Source organism: Sinohyriopsis cumingii, chromosome 11, assembly GCF_028554795.1.
Source record: "Sinohyriopsis cumingii isolate HCF-2022 chromosome 11, ASM2855479v2, whole genome shotgun sequence".
In the NCBI taxonomy this organism is placed as follows: domain Eukaryota; kingdom Metazoa; phylum Mollusca; class Bivalvia; order Unionida; family Unionidae; genus Sinohyriopsis; species Sinohyriopsis cumingii.
This window is the reverse complement of record NC_142971.1, coordinates 20416056-20430863: the sequence shown is the minus strand read 5'-3', so window position 1 is coordinate 20430863 and position 14808 is coordinate 20416056. Positions and strand designations below refer to the sequence as shown.

At 35.2% G+C, this 14808-nt stretch overlaps 1 protein-coding gene across 3 annotated transcripts in view; it reads left to right on the top strand.

Annotated features, from left to right (window-relative positions):
* LOC149787714 (aldehyde dehydrogenase family 3 member B1-like) overlaps positions 1 to 13047 on the top strand; it is an 84011-nt gene extending 70964 nt beyond the window's left edge. For all 3 annotated transcript variants that reach the window (XM_089973909.1, XM_089973910.1, XM_089973911.1), the window contains 3 exons: positions 3883 to 3998; positions 7335 to 7464; positions 8100 to 13047. In XM_089973909.1, the coding sequence (XP_089830035.1) occupies positions 3883 to 3998; positions 7335 to 7464; positions 8100 to 8187 (334 nt within the window). In that variant the 3' untranslated portion in view covers positions 8188 to 13047. The remainder of the gene's footprint in view (positions 1 to 3882; positions 3999 to 7334; positions 7465 to 8099) is intronic.
* Positions 13048 to 14808: the final 1761 nt, after the last annotated feature.

Genomic DNA, 14808 nt, shown 5'->3' with positions numbered 1-14808 from the left:
CCACACATGTTAATGAGGATAAAGACTAGATTATGAGCAACACCCACACATGTTAATGAGGATAAAGACTGTCGATTATGAGCAACACCCACACATGTTAATGAGGATAAAGACTGTCGATTATGAGCAACACCCACACATGTTAATGAGGATAAAGACTGTTGATTATGAGCAACACCCACACATGTTAATGAGGATAAAGTCTGTCGATTATGAGAAACACCCACACATGTTAATGTGGATAAAGACTGTCGATTATGAGCAACACCCACACATGTTAATGAGGATAAAGACTGTCGATTATGAGCAACACCCACACATGTTAATTAGGATAAAGACTGTCGATTATGAGCAACATGCACACATATTAATGAGGATAAAGACTGTCGATTATGAGCAACACCCACACATGTTAATGAGGATAAAGACTGTTGATTATGAGCAACACCCACACATATTAATTAGGATAAAGACTGATCAGATGTATGGAATTGTATCTGCAGCCTTCTGGTCATAAGGTCAACAACTTGACCATTCATCCACTGAATTTCCCTTGGGTGAGGACCACAATGGTTTCCATTATATGACTCCAGGCATGGGCCCCTAAAGGGGTAAGGTCTGTTCCAGAAATCCATGCTGACTGTACATTTTAAATTCTCTTCAAAAGGCCAAGTAAGTGTATATGCTTTAAAGGTGGGATGATGGATAGTTTCTAAGTTATGAATCACAACCTAAGTCGCCACGAGGAAAGGACATATTCCAAAGGACATTAAGGACAATGTATGTGCAATAAATGACTTGTCTTATTTCATGTCAAAATGTGGTTGTTTCTATATGGTCTTGGAAAAAAGATAAGTGACCCCAACAATTTGCAGCACAATGTCACAGAGATAATCATGATGTTACAAAGTTTGTATGTATTGTAGACCTGCCACACTCCCAGACAGTGTTGCAGGTAGTCTGAGTTTCCTCTGACCCTTGTCACCCCATTTTTGATATTTGGACATTTATGTTGGGGTGTAGGGTCAGAGTCCATTCCCTATAAAAAAAGTTGGAATTCACACCATTTGGTGTCGGCTTGGGGTAGCTGCTTACTAGCCGGCCCAGCAAACTTGAATGACCTTTCATCGATATATACCTGCATGAAATCAATAGGAATATGATTTATTTTCACAAAAATCATGAGCATAGCATTCGTCATGTTTTTAATCTGCTGACAGACGAGATGAATGTACGTCGTTGCTGACATTTGACCTGGATCTGGCCATTTGCATTCTGAGTCACATGACTATGCAAATCTCACAGCCTACACAAATTGTGTTGGCGAATTCCAACTTTTCAATAGGAAATGGAGTCTGACCCTACACTCCAACAAAAATGTCCAAATATCAAAAATGGGGTGGTACGGGTCAGAGGAAACTTGGACTATGTTGCAGGGGGAGAGTTGAGACTCTAAACTTAATTTGAGGTCCAAGGAGGGGTCAGTGTGTGTTACTGAAGTCATGATGATGTTCAGTTAGATTAAGTTATCAAGTCATATAGGCCTTAAGAAAATTACTGGAAATTAAATTTAGACTGAAAAAATAAAATATGTTTTCTTTGAAGCATTTGATAATCATTCAAGCAGAAAATAGTTGGTAGACATTATATTGTCACATATCATCACACACACACACACACACACACACACACACACACACACACACACACACTATTAAAACAAAACACACCAAGTTTTCATCTTTAAAATCCACTAGACATTTGAATACAATCTTAATTACTTGCATGAAAATTCCAACAGCTGTGTTCATAGTATGCAATTTTATTGTTGTTGGCAGACTTCTCTTTCATTTGAATTATCAATGTGCAAGCTGTCAAACAAAGTTCTTGTGACTGTTAAGTGATGCAACATAACTTAAATCTTAGCAGACAACGAGATTAAGATGCCCTTTAATAGAATGCCTTTGTCTTAAGTGATCAGTTTGGTCAAACGACTCATTACACACACAATTTACAATTGCACCTCGCTTTGATAAGCAATATTATGCAGCACTTTTAATCACTCATATTTGTGTCCCATCACAGACTTTTTTCTTTGTCAAGTACAGATATACTTTCATATTTGAATGATTATCATGTGTACATAATTTCTTTGGTGCCAGAAGCACAGCTGCATTTGTCACATGATTGGTCAACAGGAAGTAGTTAATGTATCCAACTTTGTTAAATAAAAACAGAGCATCAAAGAGACAGATAGAGTTTTGGAATGAATCATGAAATAGGACATTTCTGTTGGCCATATAATAAGAAAACAATGGAACATTGTTAGCTTTATGCATTCAGACTTATTTCCAGACTTTTTCTATTGTAGCTGAAGTGTTGTAGGTTTCCCCAATAACATTTGTGATTTGTGAGCAAGATTTCTTGACATGTAATCATAGACAAATGTCTGTCTACCTTTAAACAGGGTGATGGAGGAAGGTCCTGAAATTTAGGATATTGATGTTAAACACACTGTGAAAAGTTTTTTTTTAAAGAAGAAAGTTAATGTAGTATGTTTGGCTGTGATACTTAAAGATGAAATAAAAAATGTTAATGGAATGTGGTCATTTGTTTTTTTTCTTGCAATGTCTTGGTAAATTTTTTGATTTGAAATCAAATTAAACTATTTAAATAAATTAATACAGAAAAGGATCTCTTCCTTGATTCTTTCAAGATGCACATAAAATTAAAAATAGCAAGGTAAAGCTATTGAGAAGAATTGTTGTAGTTGTAACATTACGGCCATATATATCACCGTTTTTGCTTTGGTTTTCTTGTACTATAATTCTAAATATTTCGCAATGAATGAGCATCAGCAATCTGTTGACAAGTATACTGGTGACTCAACAATATATGAATAAGTTTTGAATTATAGCAAGGAAAAAAGTACCTTATTAGGACTCCTTTTGACTGAGATTTTAACTTTTTAAGAAAGGAGACTGGACCACAACTTTCAAAATCCCATGAAGAACTCTGCAAGGTCACTGTAACTGAAAGAAAACAAATGGCTTCAGCACAATAATTTCATTTCTACACAGCATCTATTTTCACCAAACTTTGTGAACAGTTTGCACTTGAGATGAGTATGATTTCAGGGTCAAAAGGTCAAAGGTCACTGGTACTGTGACTGAAAGAACACAAATGGTTTCTGCACAATGACATTAGTTCTACCTCATGTACCAGGTCAAATCGTTGTGGAAAGCTTGCACTTGGGGTAAGAAAGAAGCCTAGTGATTTGGGGTCTAAAGGTCAAGGTATCTGACTGAAAGCAGAAAAGCTTTTATACAACAATGTTAGTTCTGCACCATAGACCTGGACTGATCTTTGTAGATGGTTTACACATGGGGAAGGAATATCCTGTTGAATTTGGGGTTAAAATGTCATGGTCACTAGTGGCTTAAAGAGGAAAAGTGGTTAATCCATATAAATTCCAGTTATCACCATAGAGGAAAAGTAAATATTGGGCTGGCATATAATGTGGTTGGTATTCATGATACTCTTGTTGTGAATTGCATGAGAGGTTTTTTTTTTCTCAGATGGCCTTGTTGAAAGAAATCAAATTTCGAAATACAGTTGCAACATATACCCTAGCTATGAAGAAAGTAAAACAAAGGGAAAATAATATTTAGCAACAGTAGTACAAATCTGAAGATTACAGGAGATTTTTACTATTCTTATTGTCAGTTATAGTCATTAAAGAGCAAATTGTTTTGTTTGATATTATTCTGTATTTATAGCCTATATTAAGTGCTTAAGAATTTTTAATCACAAACTTATTGTGTTCATTATGTAAACAGAATCTATACATGAAGTATATATGTCTCATTATAAATTTTCCAGAGAGAAGCCATTGGCACTGTATCTGTTTTCCAATAACAAGAGAGTAATTCAGAAATTTCTGACCAGTACAAGCAGTGGTTCAGTTTGTATCAATGACACAGTCATGCATTTAACAGGTAAGCCTAAATAGCGTTTGTGTAATTTAATTTAATCTCTTGGTACATTTAGTTTTGGCATGTTAATACTGATTAAAAAAATTAAAGGAACAATATCTAGAATAAATTTAGCATCGTGGATCTTTCAGAATTGTCTAAGTTTCATTTTTTATTGTACCTATTTAATTTTAATGACAAATACATTTCAAGTTGGAGAATAAATGATGCTGAGGCTCTTTTCTTTAAGTGTTAGTTTTATACATCAGATTTATCAAGAATTAGGGGCCATGTTGACTGAGAATTTTGCAGTTGATTTGTTTACAGAAGTGGTGCCTAAATCTTTATAACTTGCAGGTTTTTGTTCTTGACAGTCAAAATACTTTGAAAACTTTGTGTAAGTAAGGTCATATAATTGATATAATTATTCAGAAATATGCAGAATTAAAGCAGTATTTGTATTCATTTGCAATTGGATGCACCATGCAAGCTAATTGCATTATAATGAGTATTGGATGCACCATGCAAGCTAAATGCATTGTAATGAGCATTGGATGCACCATGCAAGCTAAATGCATTGTAATAAGTATTGGATGTACCATGCAAGCTAATTGTATTGCAATGAGTATTTGATACACCATGCAAGATAATTGTATTGTAATAAGTATTGGATGTACCATGCAAGCTAAATGCATTGTAATAAGTATTGGATGTACCATGCAAGCTAATTGTATTGCAATGAGTATTGGATTCACCATGCAAGATAACTGCATTGTAATGAGCATTGGATGCACCATGCAAGCTAAATGCATTGTAATAAGTATTGGATGTACCATGCAAGCTAATTGTATTGCAATGAGTATTGGATTCACCATGCAAGCTAAATGCATTGTAATGAGCTTTGGATGCACCATGCAAGATAATTGTATTGTAATAAGTATTGGATGCACCATGCAAGCTAAATGCATTGTAATGAGCATTGGATGCACCATGCAAGATAAATGCATTGTAATAAGTATTGGATGTGCCATGCAAGCTAATTACATTGTAATGAGTTTTGGATGTACTGTGCAAACTAACTGCATTGTAATGAGCTTTGGATGCACCATGCAAGATAATTGCATTGTAATAAGTATTGGATGTACCATGCAAGCTAAATGCATTGTAATAAGTATTGGATGTACCATACAAGCTAATTGTATTGCAATGAGTATCAGATGCACCATGCAAGATAATTGCATTGTAATGAGCATTGGATGCACCATGCAAGCTAAATGCATTGTAATAAGTATTGGATGCATCATGCAAGCTAATTGAATTGCAATGAGTATTGGATGTATGATGTAAGCTAATTGCATTGTAATGAGCATTGGATGCACCATGTAAGCTGATTGTATTGTAGTGAGTATTGGATGTGCCATGCAAGCTAACTGCATTGTAATGAGTATTGGATGCACCATGCAAGCTAATTAAATTGCAATGAGTATTGGATGTACGATGCAAGCTAATTACATTGCAATGAGTATTGGATGCACCATGTAAGCTAAATGCATTGTAATGAGTATTGGATGCACCATGTAAGCTGATTGTATTGTAATGAGTATTGGATGTACCGTGCAAGCTAACTGCATTGTAATGAGTATTGGATGCACCATGCAAGCTAACTGAATTGCAATGAGTATTGGATGATTCATGCAAGATAACTGCATTGTAATGAGCATTGGATGCACTGTGCAAACTAAATGCATTGTAATAAGTATTGGATGTTCCATGTAAGCTAAACGCATCATAATGAGCATTGGATGTACTGTGCAAGCTAATTGGATTGTAATGAGCATTGGATGTACCATGCAAGATAATTGCATTGTAATAAATATTGGATGTACCATGCAAGGTAATTGGCTATGTATGAATTGTTTACAGAATTTTTAAAAAAATCAATGATTCAGGTCAGGTAGAAAATGAACTTGATTTTGGACAAGGTTAGTCCAAAATACAATTATCCATAGAATATAATGAAATACAAATCCTAACAAACAATGCAAATTAAATATACATAACAATAAGCTAGCACTTATTATAAATAAACAACAAGGTGAGTTTTGATTTTTTAAGTGAATTGAGGTTGCAGAGGTAATTTTGGTTTAGAAATGTTGCAAACAACTAAGCTTGTTTCAAGCAGTCTAACCTTCTTGTAAAGGCCATCATTAGACCAGAGAATTAAAAGTAGGTTACTTTTCAAACATATATCTATAAGGACCAGGTTAATTTACCTATGATGTTCAATTGGCTGTGAGGTGATATTTTTGCAATTATTATTGCTATGGTTTTTTATTTACTGTTTATAGCTCTACTGGTGTGATAGACAAGGTCAGCTTATGGATGTCTTTATGTCCATAGTCTGTCATCCAATGTCCGTCTGCCCATTCACACAAGCTTGTTATCCCTTCTTCTCCTAAAACTACTTGGAGGAATGCCATTAAACTTTACACATATATTCACCCTAAGGTCTAGTTGATCTGAAAGGAAGCTGGTTTTGCTCAGACGTCAAGTAGCAGCCATCTTGAAAATCTTGTTATCGCTGCTCTTGAATGTGGTTTTCACTAAAGACGTCTTGTGATGAACTATTTGATTCTAAATGGAAATGGTGCCAATCTGACAGCCAGTATGGCTTCCATGATATCTAGTTGGTTCTAAATGGAAATGGTGCCAATCTGGCAGCCAGTATGGCTCCCATGATATCTAGTTGGTTCTAAATGGAAATGGTGCCAGTCTGACAGCCAGTATGGCTCCCATGATATCTAGTTGATTCTAAATGGAAATGGTGCCAATCTGACAGCCAGTATGGCTCCCATGATATCTAGTTGGTTCTAAATGGAAATGGTGCCAATCTGACAGCCAGTATGGCTCCCATGATATCTAGTTGGTTCTAAATGAAGATAGTGCCTCAGAGACATTGCAAAGAAAATATTTTAAATCTTGTCTCTAATTCTTCAAAATTGGCATGGAAGTTTCACCCAAAGTCTTCTAATGGTGTTTACTTTGTCCTTAATGTAGATGGTGCTGATTTTGCAACCAGAATGACTGCTACAGTGGTTAATTGGTAAATCTTGCCACTTAAAATATCAGAGATGGTTTCAACATTCAGTGTTTAAAAAAGAAATGGTTTTATCTTGAATTCCTGGAAATTCTTTTTTTGACACTAAGGTGTCAGTCCCTTAGTGAGATTTTTATTCCTTTTCATTCAGTCACAAAATAGAAGTTGAAGTGGTTACCAAAGTAGTTGATTTATATTTCAGTTTTGCAGTTTTTAGATCCATCTTCCTTTAAAAGTGAAGTTATTCTTCCTTTCCATTTCAGTTCCGTCATTACCTTTTGGAGGGGTGGGACACAGTGGAATGGGAAGCTATCATGGCAAATTCTCCTTTGAAACATTTTCTCACAAAAAGGCTGTTTTGCATCGAGGATACAAGTTTGAATCATTAAATGAGTAAGTTATTTCTCACTTTTCTTTAGTTGTTTATGCATGAGAGAGAGAGAGAGAGAGAGAGAGAGAGAGAGAGAGAGATCACCACTACAAAACTGTTTTTTCTTAGACTTTGTAATATAAGCACAGGTTCCAACAACAGAAAGCAGACTATTTCATGAACAGTTTTCTAAGTTTTAATTTTATCCAAAGCAACTAGGTTAGACAGTTATATATAGATTTAAGTTTAAATTGGACCAATGTTTGTTGTTGAAATGGGTTCTTTATGTTAATTACCTACTTCACATCATGTAGGCAATTATATCTAATAAATGATTGTTGTGAGCCTTTTTTCATCATGATACTCAACTTGTCATGAACCTTTTTAATCATGATACTCAACTTGTCATGAACCATTTTTCTTTTGATATCATGATACTTGTCTTGTCATGAGGTATTCTTAATCATGATACTCAACTTGTCAAGAGCTTTTCAAATCATGATACTTATCAAAACCTTTCAATGATGATACTTGTCATGAGCCTTTTGAATCATGACACTCAGCTTGTCATGAGCCTTTGTAATCAGCTTTTATTTTTCTGTTAAAAAGTTTGACATTTTGTAGAAACAGTTTTGAAGAAGAGTGTCTTTTGTTTCAGTGCACGTTACCCTCCATACAGTGAAGGCAAGCTGAGAAAGGCAGAATTCTTTATGAAACAGTCTCCAAAAAAGAAGAATTGTTCTTGAGGCCATGGGGATTTTTTTGATAATAATGCATAGCCCTTACCAATACCTTCTGACCAATCATAATGGGAAACCCACTTAAATCTCATACTGACAGTGTCTGATTTTTGCAGCTGTCATTTATCTCTGATACTGTACCAGCCCTAAGCATTCACCTCCCTTAAGAAGGCAAAATTATCCAACCTCTAAGGTGGCTGGTAATAGTGAAGTTCCACTGTATTTATACACTGGAGTATGGGTGATCATTTTGTGTACTCTTCTCATTTTAAAAGTGTCAGATTGATTGTAAATTTACTGGAAAAGTTATATTGTTAATGCTAGCATAAGATGCTTTTATTTTTGAGTCCTTAAATAGAGATGATATAGTCCTATAGTTTTCACCTTTTCCATTCATCCAACCATCTCTCAATCCATTCACAATTCTTCTTATTACCATAGCTCAGTAAACCTTAGACATAATTGGATGCCATTTGGTAGGTGAACTGCCTACTACATACAAAGGTTTGAAGCTCTTGTCTTTTAAGGTTCAATTTTGACAGAGTCATTGCCCTCTGTCCATCAATTTTAAATTACTGCAGTTTGGTGTATACGTTGTCTCGCAGATATAAAAATGCATTTTGGGGATTTCTTACTCCATTTTGTATAGAGTTATGGCCCTTGACAGTTACTGTCATATCTTCACATGGATCGTGGTTTAAACAACCTTGATGTCACAATGAATGCTGCAAGTGAAAAAACGTCCTCTTTTCTTGACCCACTTTAGTACCATGCCATCATTGTAAAAATCCATAGCAATCAGTCATTTTTATCTACAATTTTCTTTGGTGACATTTAAAATGCAGAATAATCAGGATGGAATAGGTTTTGGTTAAACTATATTAATATTAAATTTTACAAAACTATTTAATATTTTAATTTAGATGAGTAAATGTACCTACATGACCACATTGACAAAAACTTTACATAGGTACAGAGTAAGAGTGTTTCCACATCACTGTTATGATTTTAATTCATACTGCAACCATATTGTTACAAATGAAATTTTATTTGTTTGAAAATCACTTAGCTTTTCTAAACATTTTTTAAACCGATGCATCTGAAGGAAATAGGTCTCAGCGTAATTTTACATATATTTTTGCAAGAAGACTTTGTGACTTCTGATGTGATTCAAACTCTTCCTGTACCATTCAAGTTGGAGACTTTAAACTTTCTGATTATTGAAGATGGAGTTGGAATGGGCAATGGACTGGGAAGAAGGGTGAAAATATTAACCTAATGTTGGAATAAACTGCTGATTTGTTGCAGATGTTTCAGTTTTGCCCAACTGCTTGAGGGGAGGGGGTCAATTCCTGAGATGGTCTTGCATGTACATGTGCCTGTCTGTCTAGTGAGGTGTACAAACCTTCAGCTGATAAATGAAATTATATATATATATATATATATATATATATATATATATATATATATATATATATATACATACACACCTTTATATAAAATTCAATTTAAATGCTATTTAGATGATTTTTATGATTTTTGGATAAGGTTTATTAAATTTTGTAAAACATTTTAGACTTAAAAACTGTTACATATTTTTAGAACCCCATATTTTCAGGATTTTATGTTTTGTACCTTTATTTTGTAAAATAGTACCCTTTATCCTGTTGTATTACTAGTTTATGTATATTTGGAAAGGTTTATCATCCTAAAATATATTTATTTCTTTATCTTTACATTTTTACATCTTATCTTTGAATCAGCTTCACATATAGCCAGTATAGAACTAACATGCCATGAAATGAGGTACAAGCCATTAAATGTTATACATGCCATTAAATGATGTACATGCCATTAAATGTTATACATACATATATGAGGGTATTTGGAAAGTTCTAATATTTTGTTATAATGTTTTGTTTCTTTGAATCTGTCAGTAAATTTAATGCTGATCAATAGACAAAATAACATTCTATAAAATAATCTGCATGCCAGCTGCACATACAGTACACTGGACACCTGCATATATATGCATGTTATGTAACATAGGTAAATTACAGTGACATAAAAATGTTGAAGGAGAACAATTCTGCTACTGAGCAGCATACTGTAAAATCTGAGTGCTCTTAGGGTCCTCACTGACTGATATGAAAGGCCTGCATGTAAAATCTGTGTGCTCTTAGGGTACACTGTGACTGATATGAAAGGCCTGCATGTAAGACCTGAGTACTTTTAGGGTACAGAGATACTGATATGAGAGGCCTGCCTGGATCGACTTTGTGGATGCAAATCTGTCATATGATACAATTTCAAGGTGTTTTCATCATTCTAAAAATGATCGCAGATCTGCTGAAGATGACCCACATTGTAGAAGACTGTTGTCTGCAAACGGAATGGGGAAAGTGGCTTCTGTGAAGGGGGCTATAGATGAAAAATGCTCCATACGCAGTGGAAAATATTTCTTTATCATTGGCGTTAATTCCTCAGCTGCTTTTAATATATTGAAGAATCATTTGAAGCTCAGAATAGTTTCTGTAAGATGGGTTCTCCATTGGTTGATGGATGATCTAAACCAGACTTAGGTTGTAATTTCCAAACATCTGTCACCAAAAGTAAAAAGAGTGGCCAGACATATTTTCATCAGATTGTTACAGATGATGCAAAGTGGATGTGCTCATTTGAACCTGACTCGAGATATAAAAAAAATTAATGTTGAATCGAATCAAATGGACAGAGACCACAAATCACTTGACCTGGTCAGACTGTCTAGAGGGTTTTATATGCATTATTTTTTTATGCTAAAGGTCAGAATATTAAGGGACCTCTGCTTCACTTGGCTAGTGTCACTTGATGTTTGTATGCCTCGAAAGTGTTCCCAAAAGTTGTGGAACACTACCAAAACACCAATCTATGCATATGTATCGAGATTTCCATCTGCTCTAAGACAAATCACTTGTGCAGAAATATGCCATTGTGACAGACTTCCTTAAGAACCACTGCATTCAATTTGTGCCACATCTTCCATACAGTCTAGATTTAGCTCCAAGTCATAGTCAGAGATATGACAAGGGGCAGATAGTTTGAAAGCCACCACACAGTTAGAATTGAAGTTTTCCATTGTATGAACAACATACAGAGAAGTGAATCCAAAGATTCATTTAATAATTGGATAATCAGATTTGAGATAGTATGTAGAGGTACATATTCATGAGTAGTCTGAGTAGATGAACAGATGCACTGTTTACTAATAAATAACTTTGATGTACAATGCACTAATATGCAGAACTTTTCAAATACCTATCATAGATACATACTACCAATTGGACTTGGAATGTTTTTAGTGAAATCTTGTTTACAGGATTACACTGGAACATTTGACCTAATGTCATCTGACGTTTATATGGATATGTTTGAGCATTTTTTTGTGAACTTTGTAAAGTTTAAGAACTTTCTGAACTTGGACTATTTTGTGTGCATGGGGACATACTGTTACAAGTCTAGTTTATATTTTGGTTAATCAATAGTTAGTGTATGGGGGCATACTGTTACAAGTCTGGTTAATCAATAGTTAGGCTTGCAACCAGATCATTTACTTATTTTTATTATTTGTGGAGTCTCAGACCTCTAGCTATAATAAGCTAACAGAAACTTTATTTTATATCTTTATGTTTTCCCCATAGTCTATTGTTGTAGCTATATCCATAAAAAATAAAAAAGAATTTTGAGATGCAATTTAAAATAAATTTAATATTATTTTGGAAGAGGGTTCCATTTTTACTTTTTCATTGGGGCCAGCTTGTTTAGGTTCCCACCTCCAGGTCCCCATTCATTCTGCCTCCTGGCCTAAAATAACTGTTTTGTGTGACTATGGTTCATACCCACCCCCACCTCATCAGGCACTGCATCTTATGATTGATTACCTTGACATGTTAAGATAGCTTCTTTACAGTGATCCTTGCCAGTGATCTATTTTCGCCCAGTGCATGCTTTAAATGTTGTGTCATGTGTTTTAAACCCTGTGTACTAGTATGGACTGGCCAATATAATATACCTTTATTGCAGTTTTTACTTCATGTTTCTTGAGGAGAAAACAAACTAAAATTTATAAAGAGTTTGATACTGAACAAGTGTGGACAACATACAGCATTTTTAGCTTGTGTCAGGGAAATAGATGGGCATCACCCTGACCACCACATTTGTTAATGGGAGTCAGGTATTTCCATCCATCTCTGTCCCAGGGGTTATACTCTGCTCTCCCCCAGTCTCTATAGATCATGGTCTTCAGGCTGTGCATTTTACATTTGGTTCAAATAATTTTTTTATGTTTTATATGCTAAGAAAATAAAAGGAAGAAATAAATAGAAGAGATGTAATAAGAGGAGAGAAAAGACAGCATGTTTTTGTAGCTTGTGTTTGCATGTTGTGTATTGGTCAGCAGTTTTTAGTATTCTGTTTCTGTTTTCCCCATTTATGTTTTTATTTTCATATATTGGTTTATGATATATGCCCTCTTATTTTCAGAAACTTTTGCGATCAATACTACTTCAAGCCTGACAGCATTGGCATCACACCTTCTCATTACATATATGATAATTAGTTATTCATATATTTCAATATTATCCATATTGTTTGTATATAGAATATTTTTGTCTTGAAATTTGCAATATTTGTTTTGTATTTTATTTTATAAATAATATTTCTTTTTATAACAGTTTCTTTACCATATAATAATACATGCTACTTTGTATATGCATATGTATATGTATATATTTCTTGCACATGGGGAAATACTGGTAGTTGGTTTTTCATATGTCAGCTAAGAACTATTTTGCCTGTAATCTTGCATCATGTAAACATTTAGATTTGTTTTGTATTTTGTTTATTATATTTTTTTGTGTGACAGTTTCTTTCTTAAATACATTACACTATCATCATTCTTTTGGAAAACTAATACTACCTTGCAAATTCAGCCCTCTCAGGTTAAAAACTTTTTGCTGAAAGCTGAAAGTTATCTGCTAACCTAGTTGGCGGTTGGGCAGAGTGATATCCCCCTTGATTTATGCATTGATGTCAGATCCCAAGAATATTTCTGTTACTACTTCTGCTGATGCTAAGAAACATGTTTTCACCATGAGAGACCTCACAAAGCCAGAATCAACTTTTGGAAGATATACCATTACAAGTTAGAAGAGTCTTTTCACTTCTAAGGAAAGTATAACCCAGGTTGGCTATTTTTCTCTATGACTGGACTTGGCCATATGACTCTGATTGTAATGGGCCACAACCACAGTTTACAAGGATACTTCATCAATCTATCTTACCACATGGTACCTCAATACTACCAGTGTACGCTGTCCATTTTGGGGCCTCAGATTTCAAGAGATGTTTCTTCACTCCTGCCCAAGCCTCTGCCATCAAAGAAACTCTACTTTTTAGCGACATGTTAGAAGTAACGGGACCTGACTCATAAGTGTAGTGGGCCACCATCATCATCATTGTTCTCCAACTAATTCACGGGTATATAACCAACGAAACTAGCATTCAAGTTCCACGTTGTTATTAGATCTTACTTCTATGAGTGAGACTCTGCCTTGCAAGATTAAACTGAAGTTTCCTGCCCTTTATCACTGGACTTATGTCCTCATTTCTCTTCATCACATACAGGGTCTACATTTCTGACATCAGGTTAAAATTATCAATGGAAGATTCCTCTTTCAATTGCTTCCACAATCAGAATCTTTATAGGTTACCACCAAATGACTCATCATTGTTGGCTATTCCTATGGACCTTACAATCTCAGGGTTCAACTCTATTTCTATTGCTGTACAGCAGGGGAATGAGCTAAGCAAACAGACAAAGTATCCTTTTGCATAGCAGATGCATGGACCCTTTACATAGAAGAACAACCCAACATAATGAATCAGATAATGCCCTCTCCACACAGATGACTAAATTCTGTTTTCAACTGGACTTGGCCATACACAAGGGATCGTTGGGTCCACGACCTCAACACATACATAAGTCACAGTCTCAAATCAAAGTGTCCCACGAGTTTAGTAAAGAGAATAAGCAGTGGCATGTTCACAGAATGGTCAACTTCATAACAGAGATGTAACATCTTATAACCGTAATAGCAGGTATTAACATACAACGGGTGCTGTCAGACCAGTCATGCCCCAAGATAAACTCGCAACTTTCATCATCTAGACTAATGATCAGGCTGACGGAATTCGCAGTATACCACCACCACCCTCAGTATCATCAACGGCGGGGGGATTTGGATGGCAACCAACAAGGTCGCAGGGATGTCCCTAGAGAGCATGCCATTAGGAAACAATCCTTCAGCTGAGTGGAAGAGTCATTTGGAGGTCTCTTGTTTTTACCAGTGTTACAAGTGACCATCCGTATCTCAATAACATACATACAGCCCGCACTCCACCCCATCCCACCCTCATAACAGATCCTGGTAAGGAGAAGGCTCGGATATTTTGTGGCTGAACGGTGAAAATTTCCCATGCTATATGGAGACCTATCAGTTTCTGGGAAATCGGTATCATGTTCAGCGACCCTACAGAGCCTTTGGCTAGAGTTCTTTTAGCTCAAACGTGGAACGTATCATTTGGTCC